This window comes from Acartia tonsa, chromosome 1, assembly GCF_053477335.1.
Source record: "Acartia tonsa isolate MP-2025a chromosome 1, ASM5347733v1, whole genome shotgun sequence".
Classification (NCBI taxonomy): domain Eukaryota; kingdom Metazoa; phylum Arthropoda; class Copepoda; order Calanoida; family Acartiidae; genus Acartia; species Acartia tonsa.
Window position 1 is genome coordinate 41,490,766 of NC_137260.1, and position 18,417 is coordinate 41,509,182.

The 18,417-nt window shown below is 32.4% G+C and overlaps 1 protein-coding gene across 4 annotated transcripts in view; it reads left to right on the forward strand.

Moving 5' to 3' along the window:
• The window catches only part of Oseg4 (intraflagellar transport protein Oseg4), a 77,008-nt gene that overhangs the window by 58,305 nt on the left and 286 nt on the right, over positions 1 to 18,417 (forward strand). For all 4 annotated transcript variants that reach the window (XM_080161917.1, XM_080161923.1, XM_080161932.1 and 1 more), the window contains 16 exons: positions 7,402 to 7,496; positions 7,685 to 7,765; positions 8,081 to 8,171; positions 8,730 to 8,824; positions 9,163 to 9,219; positions 9,483 to 9,632; positions 10,074 to 10,245; positions 10,566 to 10,674; positions 11,560 to 11,685; positions 12,114 to 12,175; positions 14,516 to 14,946; positions 15,221 to 15,451; positions 15,854 to 15,984; positions 16,212 to 16,966; positions 17,376 to 17,605; positions 18,070 to 18,233. In XM_080161917.1, the coding sequence (XP_080018043.1) occupies positions 7,402 to 7,496; positions 7,685 to 7,765; positions 8,081 to 8,171; positions 8,730 to 8,824; positions 9,163 to 9,219; positions 9,483 to 9,632; positions 10,074 to 10,245; positions 10,566 to 10,674; positions 11,560 to 11,685; positions 12,114 to 12,175; positions 14,516 to 14,946; positions 15,221 to 15,451; positions 15,854 to 15,984; positions 16,212 to 16,966; positions 17,376 to 17,605; positions 18,070 to 18,233 (2,980 nt within the window). The remainder of the gene's footprint in view (positions 1 to 7,401; positions 7,497 to 7,684; positions 7,766 to 8,080; positions 8,172 to 8,729; positions 8,825 to 9,162; positions 9,220 to 9,482; positions 9,633 to 10,073; positions 10,246 to 10,565; positions 10,675 to 11,559; positions 11,686 to 12,113; positions 12,176 to 14,515; positions 14,947 to 15,220; positions 15,452 to 15,853; positions 15,985 to 16,211; positions 16,967 to 17,375; positions 17,606 to 18,069; positions 18,234 to 18,417) is intronic.

An 18,417-nucleotide genomic window follows, 5' to 3' on the forward strand; every position in this document is an offset into this window, starting at 1 on the left:
ATTCCTCGATTTTTTTAAAAATGAGATAAAAATGTAAATATTCAAACACTTAGACTCAAATGCCAAACACTTTTAGTGCTATGCATTTAGTGCCACGCAATCCATTTTCTATACTCATCAAGATTATCTTATATTTTTTAATGTTTATATTTTGTTTTTGACTTTTTTTTCTTCTGTATCTGCCTTTGAAAATATACTTAAACTTGCCTTAGTCTTAAACAAAGCTTTCCTTATATTTAAAATTTAATCAGTCTGTTTTTGATATTTCATTGGACAAACTCACAACAAGCAAACATTAATATAATATATGTCTATCTGTCTGTGTGTAGCGAAGGATATGGCTAACCGCTGAACATATAAGGTTATTCTTTACAGTGAAGCTTAATATAGGTCCAAGGAAGGTTTATAACTGTTTTGTAAGGGTGAGACCTGCACCCTTCCAAAAGGATTTGCCACTAGAAAAAAAACAGCCCACAAAAAAATTTACTTTTCCTTTTTAAAACTAAAATTTAAAGCATGGGGTCCACTTCCCCTTTCCCTATATTTCCTTAGTTAAGAATTAGGGAATGTGCAAATTTTTATTCCTATTATATACAGCATGGAAAAAATCATCCTTGTTTTAAACAGCCAGCATTAAATGCATATCTTGATCTGTAAAAAGTTTAAATAAGATTTTTTTGTTCCTTTTTGGTAGTTGCGTTGAAATCACGCTCTCACACCACTCGGTGTCCCTGCAATTCCGCAAATTATCATAATGAAAACATAAAATCAGAAAGGGGAGGGACATCGGGCTTTTTTATTACACTACTCTCCAAAGTCATATAATAACGTTTTCTTATAGTTGGCCCAACAAACTTGGGGACTTTAATTGAATTTTGATTGGTTGGTTAATTTAATCGAGTTTCCAAACGTTCGAACCAATAAATGTAATTATGTGTATTATCTTTGGGGACCTACATCAATTTATCGGCCATTGCCTTATCTATTTAGATCCCTGGGCAAATATGCATAGTATTGAAGTGGATGGAAAGATAAGGGCACAGATTACGATTTTTTCAATGATTTTTGGTATAAGCGCCTTTTTCTTGTGAAATATTTTGTGGAAGTGTAGTCACACGTCGTACTCACACCACACAGAGTTTCAATGAACAGATTTGCAAACAATTTTGGGGATCAATGGATAGGAAATAACGGATCTAAAGGGATAAGAAAATGGTCGATATAATAATATACAAATTAACGTCTTTGAAATATTGTGGTTGAGACGTTTGGACACTCAACTAATGAAACAGTCAATCCAAACTTAATAAAAGTCACCAACGTTGTTAAGCCATCGAATAAGAAAACTTTTTTTTTAAAACTTTGGGGACTAATGTAATAAACATCCCAATGCCCCCCTCCCTCCCTTTTTCAAGTCAGTGTGTCAAAGTATGTTAACTACCAGTACCGTATTCATTATATAGCTTAAAAATATACCCAAATTGACTTAGATAAAATAAGCCAGCTAACAAAAATAAAAGTGATTGATTGTCAATACTAATCAAAAAATTTATTGAAAGCACTGTACTTTTTATTGATTGAATACATTTAATAATCTTTGTGTCTACATTATATGAGGAAATCTGCCTAGTATTTACGTCGAAAGATTAGTAAATCAAATTTTATATAACATATTGCAATAATGAGAACACAATTATTATACTTTGGTTGACATTAGTAAAGTAATATAGGGGGGAAACTTTGCCCACTGGATGGAGACCCTGTGCCAACTTTTAATTAAGTCTTTGAATATCAGCCAATAGCGTGGAAAATTTAACACAGCCAAGTCACTACAATTTGCTAGCAGGGAAAAAGGTCCCCACCAATTAGTCCAGATAGTTTTATGTGTTAAACATCTATACTTATAGATTTATTATATTAGAAAAGCAAATCAAATTAATTATTCCAACTCTTGACTAATCTGCCTATCCGTTTACCAATGAATGCACACAGCGTAAGATCTTTATCTCAATCTTAAACCCCTCCCAACTTTTTTAGTAGCTAGGCAACTCTTCAATTATTTGTTTAAGATTGTAGATTTGGATAATTGAAATTGAAATAATTAAATCTATATTAGATGTTTCCGCGGATCTCCTTAAAGTCTCTTGTTGAGAATAGAAACCACCACTCCCACCAAAACGCCACTCCCCCCCCCCCCCCTCCTTATTTTGAAATAAATTGAAAAAAGTGAAGGGTAGTTTAATTTATGTTTATTTATTACTCTAAGTCAGGTCAGGTTAGGTTAGGTGATATTGGAAACTTCTTATCCTTGCAAAGCTAGGTATATGAAAAGCATAGAAAAAAATATAGTATAATAAACCGTCAAATTTAACTTCATTTTTACCTATAAATACCTAAATGGCTCAAACGGATACGCTATTAGTGACGAAATACACTCTTGTTAGTTCTGAATGGCTACAAATTCTTATACATGCTTTTACATTTATGTATAGCTAACAAGCGGTGCAATATTTTAATTAAAATTCATTCATTACAAATTATATTCTTGTTTCAGATACAAGGTTTTTATTGGAGGTTAAAACATTGGTTTTAAAAATGAAGATTATACAATATACAATGATGATACTATCCATAACTAGCAAAGCACAAGCAAACTCACATTTGAGTTATTCAGAAGTCCTAAGAAAGAGAGAGATAACGTAATGATAAATAAAAACCAACGGACAAAGAAAATTATTTGGATGTTCATAGGTACAATGAATCTTCACAAGAAATTTTAACAGCTTACCTTAAACATAAGCTGTTAAAACCACATTACCCTAAAAATATTTAAAACAAACAGACATTATAGAGTAGCTTCTCTAAAGGTTTTATTTGTAAATATAAATGGAGAAAATGGAATAAAAGCAAAACATGACCTGGTTATACGATCATAAAATGAAAACTTTTTGGCTGATATTAGAATCAATATGTCTTCATTGTCCTTTTTGGAAAAGACTGACAATTTTTTTCAATACCATATTGTCGACATATCTCATTTTAATTGTACGTCAACATGACGCTACAAGGTACAAAAGGGAAATTTTATCCTAAATGCATTATTTGCCATTTCTATAAATATTTATTTTGGCTGAAATACTGCGTTTAGAATTTGGATAAGAATTTTGTTTTATACCAAATATGATAGCCATTCTGAGATTTGTAAAAAAAAATTGGACACTGGACTATATAATTAGTAGACTATAAAAGTTGGAAAGATTTTTAATCAATATAATAGATTTGAAATCTGCATAAAATTTTAAGGATTTTTTATAAAATTAGTTTTTTACATAATTCTTTATTTAAAGGCGCAAATACAAATTAAGTTAAATAATTTTGAGATCTGTGATTGGTGGATTGAAAACTATCTGCGCTCTGATTGGAGAAGCTTAAGTGACGTACATCATTCAACCAATTAGAGCGTAGGTAGTTTCCAATCCAGCCATCCTATTGGTCAAAATTTATTAACTTAAATCGTATTTGCGCCTTTAAATAAAGAATTATATAAAAAACGAATTTTATAAAAAAAATCCTTAAAATTTTATGCTGATTTCAAATATATTATATTGATTAAAAATCTTTCCAACTTTTATAGTCTAATAATTAGGTTTTAAGCGAGCAAATGAGAGAACATTAACATTTAGGTAAGAGTTGTTTTATGTTACTGAAGGGAAGTGGGTAATAAGGGGGGGGGGAGAAATAAGGGAAAGGTTTGAGGAAACTTTCACTTGGAATCGTTTGTCAGAATCACATTCCCTTTTTCCTGGGTATTTAAAAAAAATTGTTTTAACTGACGTATTACATATTTACAAAAGTTTACACTTTTCTTGAACAAAATTATCATTCTCTAATAAAAAACTTCATTTCTTTATTCTAACAATTATTTTGAAATTACAAAACACATGCATTTGAAGGAAAGAAAAAATTATCTGGCACTAGCCTCTCCCTGAATCAATGCTATTTTTGCACATTTCCTGATTGTTAAATACCAAAATAATTAAAATGTCAAGTTTTTTTTGCCATTTGTTATTTTTTTTCTCTCATAAAAATATAAACAAGCATATCAAAGTTAAGGTTAGATCAAAACACTCTCAATTATGAACAATAAATTTATCCCTTTTGTTTATTAAAATTATAGATGAAAAAGTTTTGACAAATATAGTTTGTACAAATCCATCAAAGTTTTTAACCAGTGATACAAATCTATCTTTTATTGACTTATCCCTTTTTTTTGAATATTTTTAAAAACCAGATGACTCAGTAATAAGCTCGGTTTAGCAAGTAATAAGACATCATAAATTCTGAAAATTTTTCCTTAATCACCATCAAGGATTGGAATCCGATATTCGCAAATTTGCATAATAAAGTTCATAAAAATTGGTTGAAATTAAATTTTACAATACACCGGAATATGTTTTAGCTTACTGAAGAGTAATTTTGTTTATCATAATTTGGGGTGTAGATAAATTTTTCTTCATCCATTCTCCCATCTCTTCCTGATTTCTGACAAAATGAGTTAGAATCATGACAGTTAAATAAATCTAATAATTTATCCTTAAATATTTACAAACTATCAATGGTACAATTTTACCCTTACATGATATTTCCCATTGTCCTAGCCTTTTATTTGTATTCTTGGAAAAGTAACGTTTTTTAATATCTTTGAACATGTATCTTTTATATTAGTTTTCCGCAAAAATTAAAAAAAAATCTTCGAAAAATTTCTTTGTTTTTAAGATTTTTGAGAAGTGTCAGTTTTGACGGAAATTGTCAGTCTCCGTAAATGGATTCATCTTGAATAAATAATAATCTAGATAGATTTTTAAACAGAACAAAAATAAACATGTTCACAGTAGCGTAGAAAAAGCATATTTTAATGGGAAACAATGCATAACATAGAAATTACACTTATATTTAAATTTGACATTTTTTTTGATCGTGGGTCATACTTGTAAAGGTTCACTTTCTTTGGGAGGGTGTGAGTACCTTACTCAAAAATAGGGATATATTCCCTTTCGTGGCAACGCTCCTTAAGGGGCGATTCTTCGTTTTTTTTCACATTAGCAAAAAGTATATCTTTATTGTTAGATCTCTCTGTCTGTGAAATTCAGAAAAGTTTTGCTTTTAAATATTTGATTTTTCAAAAGTCAGGATAAACTAGGAATCTCAATGGATAAGATAATAGACGGTTAATTCAAGTACATCTACCATTGCTGATTCTTAAAATTTCCCTTTGTGTAGAATAGAATACGTGGTTGAAACGTCTGGACACTTAACTTTAAAAAAAAAACAATCAAAATTGGATAAAAGTCCCTAAAGTCACCTCCCTGGGAAAAATGTGAAAGAATAGTAAAGGAGGGTTGACATAACATAGAAGCGTATAAATTTTAAATTATACATTTATAGAGTGTGCAATTTTATTCGTCAAATATACATAGTCATCAAAGATGCGAATTGTTACGAAAAAACAAACTTTATTTTTGTCTTGCTTTAAAAATCATTAAACAATCCACCTATGGGGCTCTTAAAGAAAGGGGTTGGGAGGTTGACCCTCCACTTTTAACATCAAAAATAAGAAATGAAAAAGTTCTATGGGTGATTTCTCTTTAAAGGATGGAGGTTCATTCCCTCAAAAACATAGCTATGAACCTTGCTGGGTCTAATAGAAGATTTATGTAAAGGAGAACCATAATGATTAAACGGTTACCTTATGCTACTTTTATATTGTGTCTTTTCCAAATATAAAAGAGATAAATGGATATATTATTACATGGATCTTACACCAGATTTTTTCTTCTTTAATGAAGTGAAACTTGCAGTGGGCTAAAATAACGATTCTCACCTTCCAACCCCCTTAACCCCATCTACTCCCCTTTTACTGGATGAACGAATTGACCAATAAATGAGTTCGATGTTAGCAACCTAAATTAAAAAAAGTCCATTAAGATGAATGCAAATATGGGGAAGTGATTTTACACCATTTATATGATGATCTTGTTTTATATTCTAGCCCGAAGCTGTTTGTATAAATATTTTGAGGTGTTCATATTTACATATTTCATGTTAGGATAAATACAGGGAGAGAAAGGACATTGGACTGTATATAAAATTGATAACAAAAGTTTGATAACCACTTTATATTATTCGTTGGCTTTGGGTAATTTTATAGAATTTTGGTTGGTTGGTTAAAAACTAGCAGGGGCCAAACTTTTTAAACTAATAATTTTGATGTACATAAGTGGTATTTTTTGTTAATCATTATTTGGGGGTGTACATCAAATTTTTGTTTATTGTCATATTCTTTAAGATCACTTCAAAGTTGGGAAAATGAGCAAATCTCGTAGCAAAACTAAATTAATAGTTTTTTTTATTGTAATAGTGTTGATTTTAATTTTTATTTTGAAAATTAAATTAACATATCGACTTTTGTTCTATGGTATGAATATCATTGATTTATGATTTAATAGTCATTTTACTTTGATTCTCCCAATGAAATAACAGAAAATAAAATACAATTATAATATTTTTAAATATCATATTCAAATGCCCTCCATGAAACTTTTTTTCTAGTTAACTTAAACTTATCAATGATGATTAATATATCAATACATGATATTTTTAAAGAGAACCATTCTCGTCACCCCTCTCCTTCTTGATTTTATAAAGTTAAGCTACTTGTATCTTAGGACTTAGATTTTTATGCATTTATAAGAAATACATTCATATATATCTACTTATTGTTGGTGTATAATAATGGATGTAGAATGCACATGGATATTATGACAGTTGAAAAATTGTCGTTGATATAGATTGCAATTTCCCCTGTCATTTATTAGTCACTTCGTTCATCCAGTAGGAGGCGGGGGGATTGGGTAAAGATGGGAATGGAGGTTCTATATGTATATTAGCCCGCTACAGCGTTTACTTTATTAGAGTACATGATAATCTGGTGTAATATCCAAGTATTAATAGATCCATTTTGGTGTATAATTGAGATTAGATTAGGTTAAAAGTGTTTGTGGTAAGGCCAGCACACAATTTTTCATGGCTCAGTGTTGCATTCAAAATATTTTTTTTGCATAACCCATCTAGAACCATAGCTACTCTAAGAATAAATAAATCTAAAAATAAATTTTATATTGCTTACTATTACAATAAAATAAATATTTGCTTGAATTTGTGTTATTTAAAGTAATTAAATGACTGTGTATTTACGGGGGGTGGACACCCTGTACCGACTTTTAATTGGGTCTTTGAACATCTATACTTATGCATTTATTGTAAATATGAAGACTATTCGTTGTTGAGTAACAAGTTACATGAAGACGAGAGAGTCCATAAAAATAAATAATAATTTTGCAGGTGTCTGTTGGTCGCCAGATTCAAGACTGTTACTGTTCTCACTATCAACTGGTGAGGTTCACATCTATGACAGCTTAGGTGGCTTTGTTAGCAAGGTAAACTCTTATAGATTTTCAAAATTCATAACAGTAAATGCAGAAGGGAGGGGAAATTGGACTATATTTTAAATCAGTAGCCAAAGTTTTACAACAACTTTATCTTATTGGTTGGCTCAAAACTTGTGTTTGCTTTGAATTGGTTGGTCCAAGCTGTTGGAGTATAAACTTTTTTACCAATGATTTAGGTGAACATAGAATGCCTTGGCCCTGGAGGAGGTACAAAATTGGTGGCGCTAACTTGGTACAATGGAAAGAATGGTTTAAAGGTATGATTTGGAAAAAAAAGACAACACAAAATTCCTTTTACAAAAAGACAGGTGCTTCCAAATTGCCTGATTAGCAATGGTAACTCCCCCCGCCTCCCTTATTTTTAAATCAATAGAAAATAAGGAATGGATATTTTTTTCATATCCCAAAAGCCTGCGGGGTCAGTTCGTTTATCCAGTAGGAAGGGAGAAGATCCGATAAAAGGGTGGATTGGGGAGATCATTCTTTTAGCCATCCTCAAGTTTCAATTTATTAGGCTATATGATTATCTCTGGAGTACGACCCAAGTAATAATATAATTAATCCATTCGTAGGATACACATCAACCGACACTGCTGATTTGTTATGAAAATGGACGCATGCAAATAATGAGAGATGAAAACGATGATGAACCTGTTTGTATAGGTAGTCATTTTATAAAAGTACCAGTATGTTTATCTGTTTGTGTGTGTATGTATATAAAGAATCTCGCAAACCTAGGGATCTAAAGTGATAAGACAATGAACTTTGATAAATTGAAGAACATCCCCAATGATGATAAACAAAGTTACCCCTTCTGTAGATTAAAATTAGGGGTGAAACTTTGAACACTTAACTGAATGATCAACAAAATCACTATTCAATAGAAGTCCCCAAAGTTGTTGAGCCAACAAACAAGGAACTTAATTAAACTTTAGGAACCAGTGACTAAAAATAGCTCATTAATTATCCATGCCCAAACAACTGGACCGGTTCTTTTTTTTACAATTGAGCCTCCTTTATGCCTAAGGAGGTTTTATAACAGTTTGAGGAGGGTTATATCCTCCGTCCTTCTAGTAAATTCGGAATTTTTTAAATTTTAGTTTACAAAATTTGAAATGTACTAAACAAAATAGAGTATTTTTTAGCCAAACAATTCAAAACTTTGCAAATTAGTTAAATTCATCTGCCATTGTCCTAACCCTGCATCCATGCATACTTTAGATGCTGGAGTACAGGTGACAAGCTGTCAGTGGAACCATGATGGAACAATTCTGGCGGTTGCTGGCAGGATGGAGCTATCAGGGGCTGTTGAAAAGGTAAAAGAGGATATTTTGTGTTAAAATTAAACATTAGTGTCTTCATAAAAGTGCCTTGTTGAGCACAAAACTTATCCTCCCCACCCCTTTAAAGAAAAAAATCAACAATAAAACCAGACATTGATTAGTGTTCATATTGCAAAAGTAAATTAAGAAAAGCGAACAGTTCATATTCTGTACATCTGGATATTTCTCTTGTTTTACAAATATTTCTTTAAATCATTATATACATAAATGTACAAAAAAGGAGATTTTTGAAACGTAATATCACTTCAACTTTAAGAAACATTATTTTAAGTTTTTTTTGTACATTTTCAAAAGAAAATTTATAATTTCAGGATGCGAATGTTGTGCAATTTTATTCCCCTTATGGGGAACATATGAGAACACTGAAGGTAAACTTTCTTATTGATATTAAGTTGATTCAGGGGCTGATTTTGTTTAGAATATATTATTTGAAATTGGACATTAGTTTCACAGATAGTTTAATGGTTGACTTAAAAATTTTGGGTATTTTTACTAAATCTTGCATGCTCAGATCAAATATTAAAAACAATGTCTAAACTCTTACACTAATTTTGGGATGTACATAAATTTATCATCCATAAGATCCAGCATAGCCCATAGTTTAAACTATGATTAAATTACTTATTTTTAGGTTCCTGGCAAACAAATAACCTCATGTGCATGGGAGGGTGGCTCACTACGGATAGCACTGGCGGTCGATTCATTCATCTACTTTGCAAATATCCGACCAGATTACCAGTGGACATATTTTGCTAACACTGTCGTCTATACTTTTACTAAGGTTGGTATTAGTTATTTATTACATCTGCGATCCGCGGATATTAAAATGAAAAATTATTAGATTACAAACCAGTTTTGTCAGCCCCGAGGGGCTGAAGTCCCGGACTAACAAAACTGGTATTGATTTTATGGTTTTTATTTTAATATTCGTGGAAAATTGACTGTAATACTTTAATCGACAAAATAATACACAATTCGACTCATTTTTTTATTATTATAGCAGTGGCTACGCCTCTGGACTCTATGGGCTTTGTATTCAAAGATCTAGAAAAATAACTTAGAACCATCCCAGGACTTAAATCTGAAGATAGAATTGTCTAAAACGTTTGCAGGACCTATGTGAATCTTACATAAAAAGGAGAATTCAATCGGTTCAGTACTTATTGAGATCATAGGCTTCAGACAAAAAACCCTTATTAATTAATATTATATTTTTGTATAGGCTGACCGTAACGACGCAGCCGTAGTATTCTGGAACGTGCACACCAAAGAAAAATATGAGAAGCATGTGAAACATGTTCTCTCAATGTCCTCAAGTGGAGAACATTGCGTCCTCGCCACCAAAAATGAGGACAATGTCAATCCCTATGGTCTCATTCTTTGTAATAGTATAGGTAAAATTTAGTTTTGACATACAGACATCATTTGTAGGATATAATGTCAATTATATCCTTTATTATGATTAATAAATTCATCATATTTCATTAGTGGACTTAAAAACCTGGGGTACCTTTATTAAACCTTGTCTAAACTTTTAAAACAATTTTGTTCAATCTACAATATTGTGATTATGTTTATTGTCATTGGGGATGTATACATTTTTCGTCCATTGTTTTACCTCGTAAGATACCTAGGTCATTTTTTTAAAAAAAAATTTAAGGTATTAGAGAATATATTTTGTCTGCCTCTAATAAAAAGATACATTATTTTTTAGGAACGCCTGTAGATAGTAAGTACATCAACATAGAACCTCAATTTGTCACCATGACCTCTAGTCACGTCATCGCAGCCTCCAAAGACAGCTGCTTCGTTTGGCATTTCAGGTAAGATAGCCTCAGAATATTTTTAGTTTCGCAGCTACTCTATAAATAAGCTCTTTTTTTAAATATAAGCAAATATTCAAAATTGCTAGATATTCTTTTTAAAAGCGAAGCTTTTCTATAATTATTAAAAGCGAAGCTTTTATATAATTAGGGTCGGTCCGTCCGTCCGTAACGGATAGCTTTTTTCGTTAATTTAGGCATGTTAGAATTGTCCTATCGATTTCAAATTTTTAATGGTGATTCCTTTAATAGTTAGGTACGATTTAGAAAGCGTAGCAACTCTATAATCATCACCAAAATGTCCGTACGTCCATTTTAAACATGTTGATTTTTTACTTTTTTAACAACAAATTTTTATGTAATCTAATCATCCGATTGATCTGATTTTTGGTACATTAATTCCTGGGACAACAAAGTACAATATTATAAGCGAAGTAACTCTATAATCAAGTCCTAAAAATGTAAGTATGTCCATAAACATTAGCCTTAATCAAGCAGTTTTTCAACAAATTTACTTACAATTTGCTTTCACTCCTATACATTTATATTATTATTATTCAGTTATGTCACTATACAAGTGTTAATGTCCGTTTGTCCTACCGTTTCAGTGCTTCGCTTTTATGCATGTTGTCATTCTTGTTTTTTAAGTTCGACGGATTTTAAATTTGATTGACCAGACTTTCGTGTTCTCTAATAAAGTGAACATTGTAGCGGGCTGAAATAACGATATCACACATCCCCTCCCCTCCTACTGGATAAACAAACTAATCAATAAATGACATGGAAAATAGTATCCTGAACTAACGACAATTTTTCATAAAATCCCCGTATATTCTACATTCATTTTCATTTATTACAGAAAATAAATCCTTCATATTTTTTCAGGACGGCCAAATCCTGGACCCACCTGACAGTTGACCTGGAAAAGTCAGGTAGAAAGGACAAGCGGGAGAGGATGTTCCACATTGATGATAACCCAACCGGTCAAGAAACTCTAGTCAATTATGATAGGTATGTTTTATTTGAATATAATGTTGCAAACCTTCTATACAAGTTGAAGGGTTATTTGGTCGGTTAACTTGAATGTGAAAAGGTTAGAAGAATGGTAAGAGAAAAAAAAAGGTTTTTTCATAGATGATAACCCAACCAAACTCTAATTATGATAGGTATACTTTTCTTATTTATTTTGATTATTTTGGTGTTTTAATACATTATTTAGCAGAGCAGCTATTTACTTTTTACTTGATTGAAAAAGGGGTAGGGGAAGTCGACCCTCTTCTTTTTTTTATTATCGGAATATTTTTTTTCTTTGGCCGATTTTTAGAACCTAAAAGAAGATTCACTGTAAGGAGAAACATATTAGTTCAGCAGGTAGTGACATTTATTCACAAGCACATACAGACATCATGTTACTTTTATGTAAAGTTAATTGCTCTTAGGATGAATGAGAAGACAGATGATCCTATTTGTGTTCTAGTCGCCAGTGATAAAACTTTATTAGGTAAGCATATTAAAATAATTTTCAATATGGCTTCGAATCCGATCCATTTCCAGTGGATTAGAGCCGGTCATGAGCTATGTATACTATATTAATCCATTAATAACAAAAATCAATCATAGATATAATCCCAGTTTTGTTGTCCCAGGCCTTCGGCCCTTGAAGAAAACTGAAAATCTTTTTTTTGTTATTTAACTGGAAAACTGATTATAATTTGGATATTAGTATTTAAACCTTCTCTAGACATATACGAAGTTTTACTGTAAAAGAGAACCATATCGGTTCAGCGGTTATTGATATTCTTTGCTAAAAACAGAAAGAGACATACAGGCATCCTGTGACCAATAAAAACTTGTTTCCGTTAATATGAGGAAGAACTAAATTTTCAAATAAAAAACATTCTTTCATTAGAATTTTAGATTTAGTACAATACACGGTAAAATGTTCCTTATAACGCTTATCTTAAAAATCCACGAACTTTAAAGTCTGCTAGCTGCAAAAAGGCTATAGTTGGGTCGTTAGTAGCATTTTATTAAAGTTCATAAATGTTTGTAGATAATCGTTACCGGGAACATTTTAGCGCAAATTGCACTAGATCAAAATTTTTAGTTTTCACAATTCTATATAACTAATTATTACATCGTAGGTTATTAAAAAAATATTATGCTTTTTCATGCTTTTCAATGAATATACAATAGAACAAGGATGAAAATATCCTTAATGACAAAGAGGTAAAAAATTAAACTGAACAAGCCAATAAATATGGCATTTGCATTTGCGTAATAATGGCTACGACTCTACTTTATATTCTAGTTTCTACTTTTCTAGACTTTTAGAAAGCTTACCTGTAAAGTATAACCATAACGGTTCAGTGAATAGTGAGATATTTCTCTTCACACAAGTTAACTTATAGACATCCTGTTACTTTTATATATACTAGCGGCTTCGCCCCTAGCCTCTAGGGGCTTCGCCCTATGAAGTAATGGGAAGTCAACCCTCCTAAATAGAAATATTCAAAAAAAAATATTCTTTGTTTAATTACTCTGTGGTAAAATTAAACCCAGGTTGTTTGCCGTATACACAAAAATTTCAATTCGTAAAAATTAAACCTAGGTTGTTCGCATACACAAAAATTAAAATTAAAAAAAAAATATTAAAATATTTTTTTTTGGGGGGGGGGATTCGTGGGGGCTTCGCCCCATGTTGCAGTGGAGTTCCCCCACCCCAATTACTGGTTTTTGTTTACAAAAATTTAAAAAAAATAAAATTTTTGGAAGTGGGGATTTTTTTATTTTTGGGGGTTTGGGGTGTCCCACTACCCAAGAAAATAGCTTAAAACCACCAGAGGACCAGTAGGTATATTCCCAGAAGGGTTGAGCCTAATTTGATCAACAGTTTCTGAGATTTTACAAAAAATGTAAAAAATAATCTTTGGGGGGTGTTTTTTTTTATTTTTGGGGGGGTTGGGGGTGTCCCACCCCCCAAGAAAATAGCCTAAAGCCACCACAGGACCAGTAGGTATATTCCCTGAAGAGTAGAATCCGATCGGTTTAGTGGTTATCGAGATCTTAAGGGACGGACGGACGGACAGACAGACGGACAGACGGACAGACATCAAGCTACTTTGTATTATAGATAAGGATGGATTAATCGATTTTATGTTATTAGACAAACATTTACATAGATATAAAAGATGTGAAGGTCATATGAACATGATTGCAAAAAGCTACGCTTTTAATAGCTTATGTGAAAAAGATATGAAATTGGCGAGCGCGTATGTTTCAATAATTGCAGAGCCAATCATTATATTAATTTTCCTAGAATTTAATTTCATACAATCATGCATTTATTTTCTTAAATATTCTAAAATTTGAAGGATTTAGGTATCAATTATAAAAAAAAATAAAAGTTATAACAATCAAAATATGGCCCATAATACGTAATATGCATTTAGTAAACATGGTATACATAAATTTAGAAAGATTCAATTCAATGAAATATAAAATAACTGCCATTACAAGCCAAAATTTTTATGTTTTATATTTTAATGTTTTATACAAATATCTTATAATTATATGCATCATATTGTAATGAAACTTTTATGTGTGTCTTTTCTTGTGTATATATTATTTAATATACTGTGAATGAATAAGTTTTAGAAAAAAACCCAAAAGATATTCGAAAATTAAATATTACAAGAAGAAACATTTTAATCAGAATTATTCTATCAATTTATTTAGTTATTTAATAGTATCAACAATTGCATAATATAATAAATTGCGTATACCAGAATGGTTTACACAAGCCATTTTTACACAAATAATCTAACATATTTTATTTTAGTTGGACGAGAATCTGGCACCATACAACGATACTCGGTACCCAACGTGGTCCTAATCAACCGCTACACCCTGGGTACCCGCCCCCACTCGCTGGCCCTCAACTGTAACACCACCTGTCTGGCAATCATAGACGTCAGCGGCCTCCTGCAGTTCCTGGACCTGGACGGGTCGCGGGGCGGCAACGAGGGCGATATTCTCAAGTTTGAGCGGAAGGACGTGTGGGATATGAAATGGGCGACGGATAATCCTGATTTGTTTGCCATGATGGAGAAGACAAGGATGTATGTGTTCCGGAACATGGAGCCGGAGGAGCCCATACTGTCCTCCGGGTATATTTGTAGTTTCCAGGACCTGGAGATACGGGCAGTGTTGCTGGATGAAATACTGCAGGATCCGGAGAATCCAAATTCAGAGCTTTTATTAGAGTTAGAGGTAATGGAATACTATTGCAAATAACTAGTATTAATTTTTTATTTAGTCTACACATTTTACTGCGTTTTAAATATATTTTTCAACAATTTGAATTATTTTCCAATGGTTTCTTAGTAAATGATGATAAATATATTTTAATCAGATTAAATTGCCCTTGCTAGCGTTATTTACCAATTTAGAAATCTTAAAAACACAAAACTTTTCATAATACAAATCAAATAATAGCTATTCATGTAAGATTTTTGAAATTATGGAAAAAATACGCATTTTTCAGGTAAAATCATTACGGGACACCAGAGACCTTTTGGAAAAGGTTGGTATCAAAGACGCACAGACCTTCATAGAGGATAATCCCCACCCTCGTCTCTGGAGACTGCTGGCAGAGGCTGCTGTGGAGAACCTGGATCTTATAACTGCGGAGACAGCCTATGTCCGCTGCAAGGATTATTCTGGGATCCAGTTTGTTAAGCGGTTGTCAAATATTACTAATCCTACTATTCAAAAGGTATGATTCATATGTAAATATTTAAAACAAGGATGATAATATGTGATAGCTTATTTTGAAAGTAAGAATTCTTTAATTGATAAATATTATGCCCATTGAAAACAAATCGTTGAAACTATTTAAAAAATAAATAAAATGAACTTTAAGAAAAAAACAATAAAATGGGTTTTACAAGAATTTCGTTTTTGATATTGCTATATTTATATAAAATTAACATATTGGAAATAATTATCTTTTATTCATAAAGTTTAAAATTGCTTTTTACTTTGCAAATTATGATAAGTTTATAAATCTATCGTTTCACTTTCATAAATGTTAAATGTTTGCCACTGCTTGAAAAAACTACTGTCTATTTATTAGTATCATGTATTTTTACAGCCTTTAATCATTTGATTAATTCAGGCTGAGGTAGCTGCCTGGTTTGGACACTATGATGAGGCTGAGAGATTGTACCTGGAGGTGGACAGGAGGGACCTGGCAATAGCCCTCAGGAGGAAGCTGGGAGACTGGTTCAAAGTACTACAGCTTCTTAAAGGAAATTATTTCACTCTTTTCAGTAAATGTAAAAGTATAAATATATAACCCAGACAACTACTTGGCCCAAGTGGTAATGACCTCATTCTGGTCTTTTGTAGCGACTTGGCTGTCTTTATATTGCATTTAAGTATATAGGCATATCTATCTTCACTAAACATAAAAAGTCCACTTCTATCTCGAAAAATTTTAAATTTTAAAACAGTGAAATAATATATCAAATAACAGGAGGTGGTGGTGGAACAGACAAAGAGGTTGAGGAGGCTTGGAACTACATAGGAGACTACTATGCGGACAGGCACAAGTGGGAGGAGGCCGTGCAATATTATGAAAAATCCAGGAACGAAGATCAGCTGGTCAGATGCTATTACATCCTCGAGGATTATGATAGTCTTGAAAATATGATTGAACAGCTGAAACCAAATGATTCTTTACTGCCTAAAATTGGCAGCATGTTTGCTTCAGTAGGCATGGGTAAGCAGTCTGTAGAAGCATATATTAAAAGTAATCAAATCCCAGCTGCCATTGAAACGTGTGTAACATTAAATCATTGGCATGATGCAGTTGAGCTTGCTAAAAAGTATAATCAACCTACACATATATCAAGCTTACTGGCGAAATATGCACAACATTTGCTAGATGAACAAAAAACTTTTCAAGCCATAGAACTTTATAGAAAAGCAAATCATTTCCTGGAAGCTGCTAAATTATTGTTTGACGTTGCTCGTGGTGAAACTGCAAAACATTCCAGCCCAATGAGAATTAAAAAGTTATACGTCCTAGGGGCCTTACAAGTAGAGGAGCATCAGCAAAATATCCGACAGACAAACTTGGGGGCGGGTAGCAGGAGCTCTGCCCTCATGGGGCTGATGGATATTGACGGGTTGGACTCTACGGGGAGTTCTAATATTATTGATGGAGCCTGGAGAGGAGCGGAGGCTTATCATTTTCTCATGCTCTGTCAGAGACAACTTTATGAAGGTAGCTTTAGCTTATTTAGCACAAAGTTCTCGCTTAATTTAAAATTTATTATTATTTGACTTTATTACAAAATATAACAGTCAAGGAGGATGGTTAATTTATTTTTTTCATTGTTTATTTTACTACAAAAATCATCAAATCTTCTCCTCAAGTTGCACTTTCTATCAAGCTTTTTAGCCTTCCTATTTCAAACTTGAGCATTTGTGTTTAATTTGTGCTTCTACTTGTATACCTTTTTCGGTAAATTCAAGTATACTTTTAGAAAATAAAAATTTTTTTCTTTAAATTTTAACTTCTCTTATTATTTATTCATTATTCATCCATATTAAATCAGTAACTACTAAATCTTGGCATAAACTACATACAATCAATAATACTTCCTGATAAATATATATTTTTAAAAAATCAGGTTATGTTGACGCTGGAATGAAAACTGCTCTGCACCTACGCGAGTACGAGGACGTGTTGAACAACGAGGACATCTACAGCCTGCTGGCCCTGGCCTCCTGTGCAAACAGAGCCTTTGGGACCTGCAGCAAGGCATTCATCAAGCTGGAGTCCTTGGAGGAGTTGACTGAGCAGGAGAGAGAGGAGTACCAAGAGCTTGCTATGGATATCTTTGTTAAGTATAGTCCTAAGGTGAACAGTTTTATAGTTACAAAAAATAATCTATAGTTTTAAATTAAAGAAAAATGTGGTCCAAGGCCCTGTGGAAAGTTTAACTTTTGTAGGGATCTACTTAACAAAAAAAAAAATTCTTCAAAGTCAGCTGCGTTTAAGCTTCAGTGAGTGTATAGTCATATTATAGTTGGAGTTATCAACCTGTTCCAAAACTAGAAATCTATCTTTTAATATTTTTTTTGCACATAGGCGGGTTTATAGTTAATGCTTATGCGAGGCTGAGGCGCGGCTGTGGAGTCCTAATTTTTTGTGATAGAAGTATATATTGCAGAATTATTTATTTGGTTTCTTAAGATGTCCATAAGACTGTTTCTTTTATAGTTTAGAAAATGTTCAGCCATTTATTTAGAACTCAAAAAATAAAAATTACAACAATGTACAATTATCTTGAAAAAGCAATACAAAAAAGAATTTATTTTCAGGATTCCCGGTCGAACAGATCCGAATGTACCAGTTGTGAGACGATGATCCCTGACTACTGCGGGGTGTGTCCGTCCTGCGGGACCAAGTTTCCTGTGTGTGTCGTTACTGGGCGACCTCTCATGGACCTGAGTTCAGCCTGGGCATGCAGCACATGCCACCATAGGTAAGTACAGTACATGCCTCAAATGGATATGGAATATGCGTGGATATTATGACAGGGGAAATTTTTTCCCCTGTCATTTATTGGTTTATCCAGTAAGAATGTAGGGGATGGGGGGAATCGTCATTTTAGTTAGCTGCAAGTATAACTTTATTAGAGAGCATAAAAATCTGTTGTAAGATCCAAG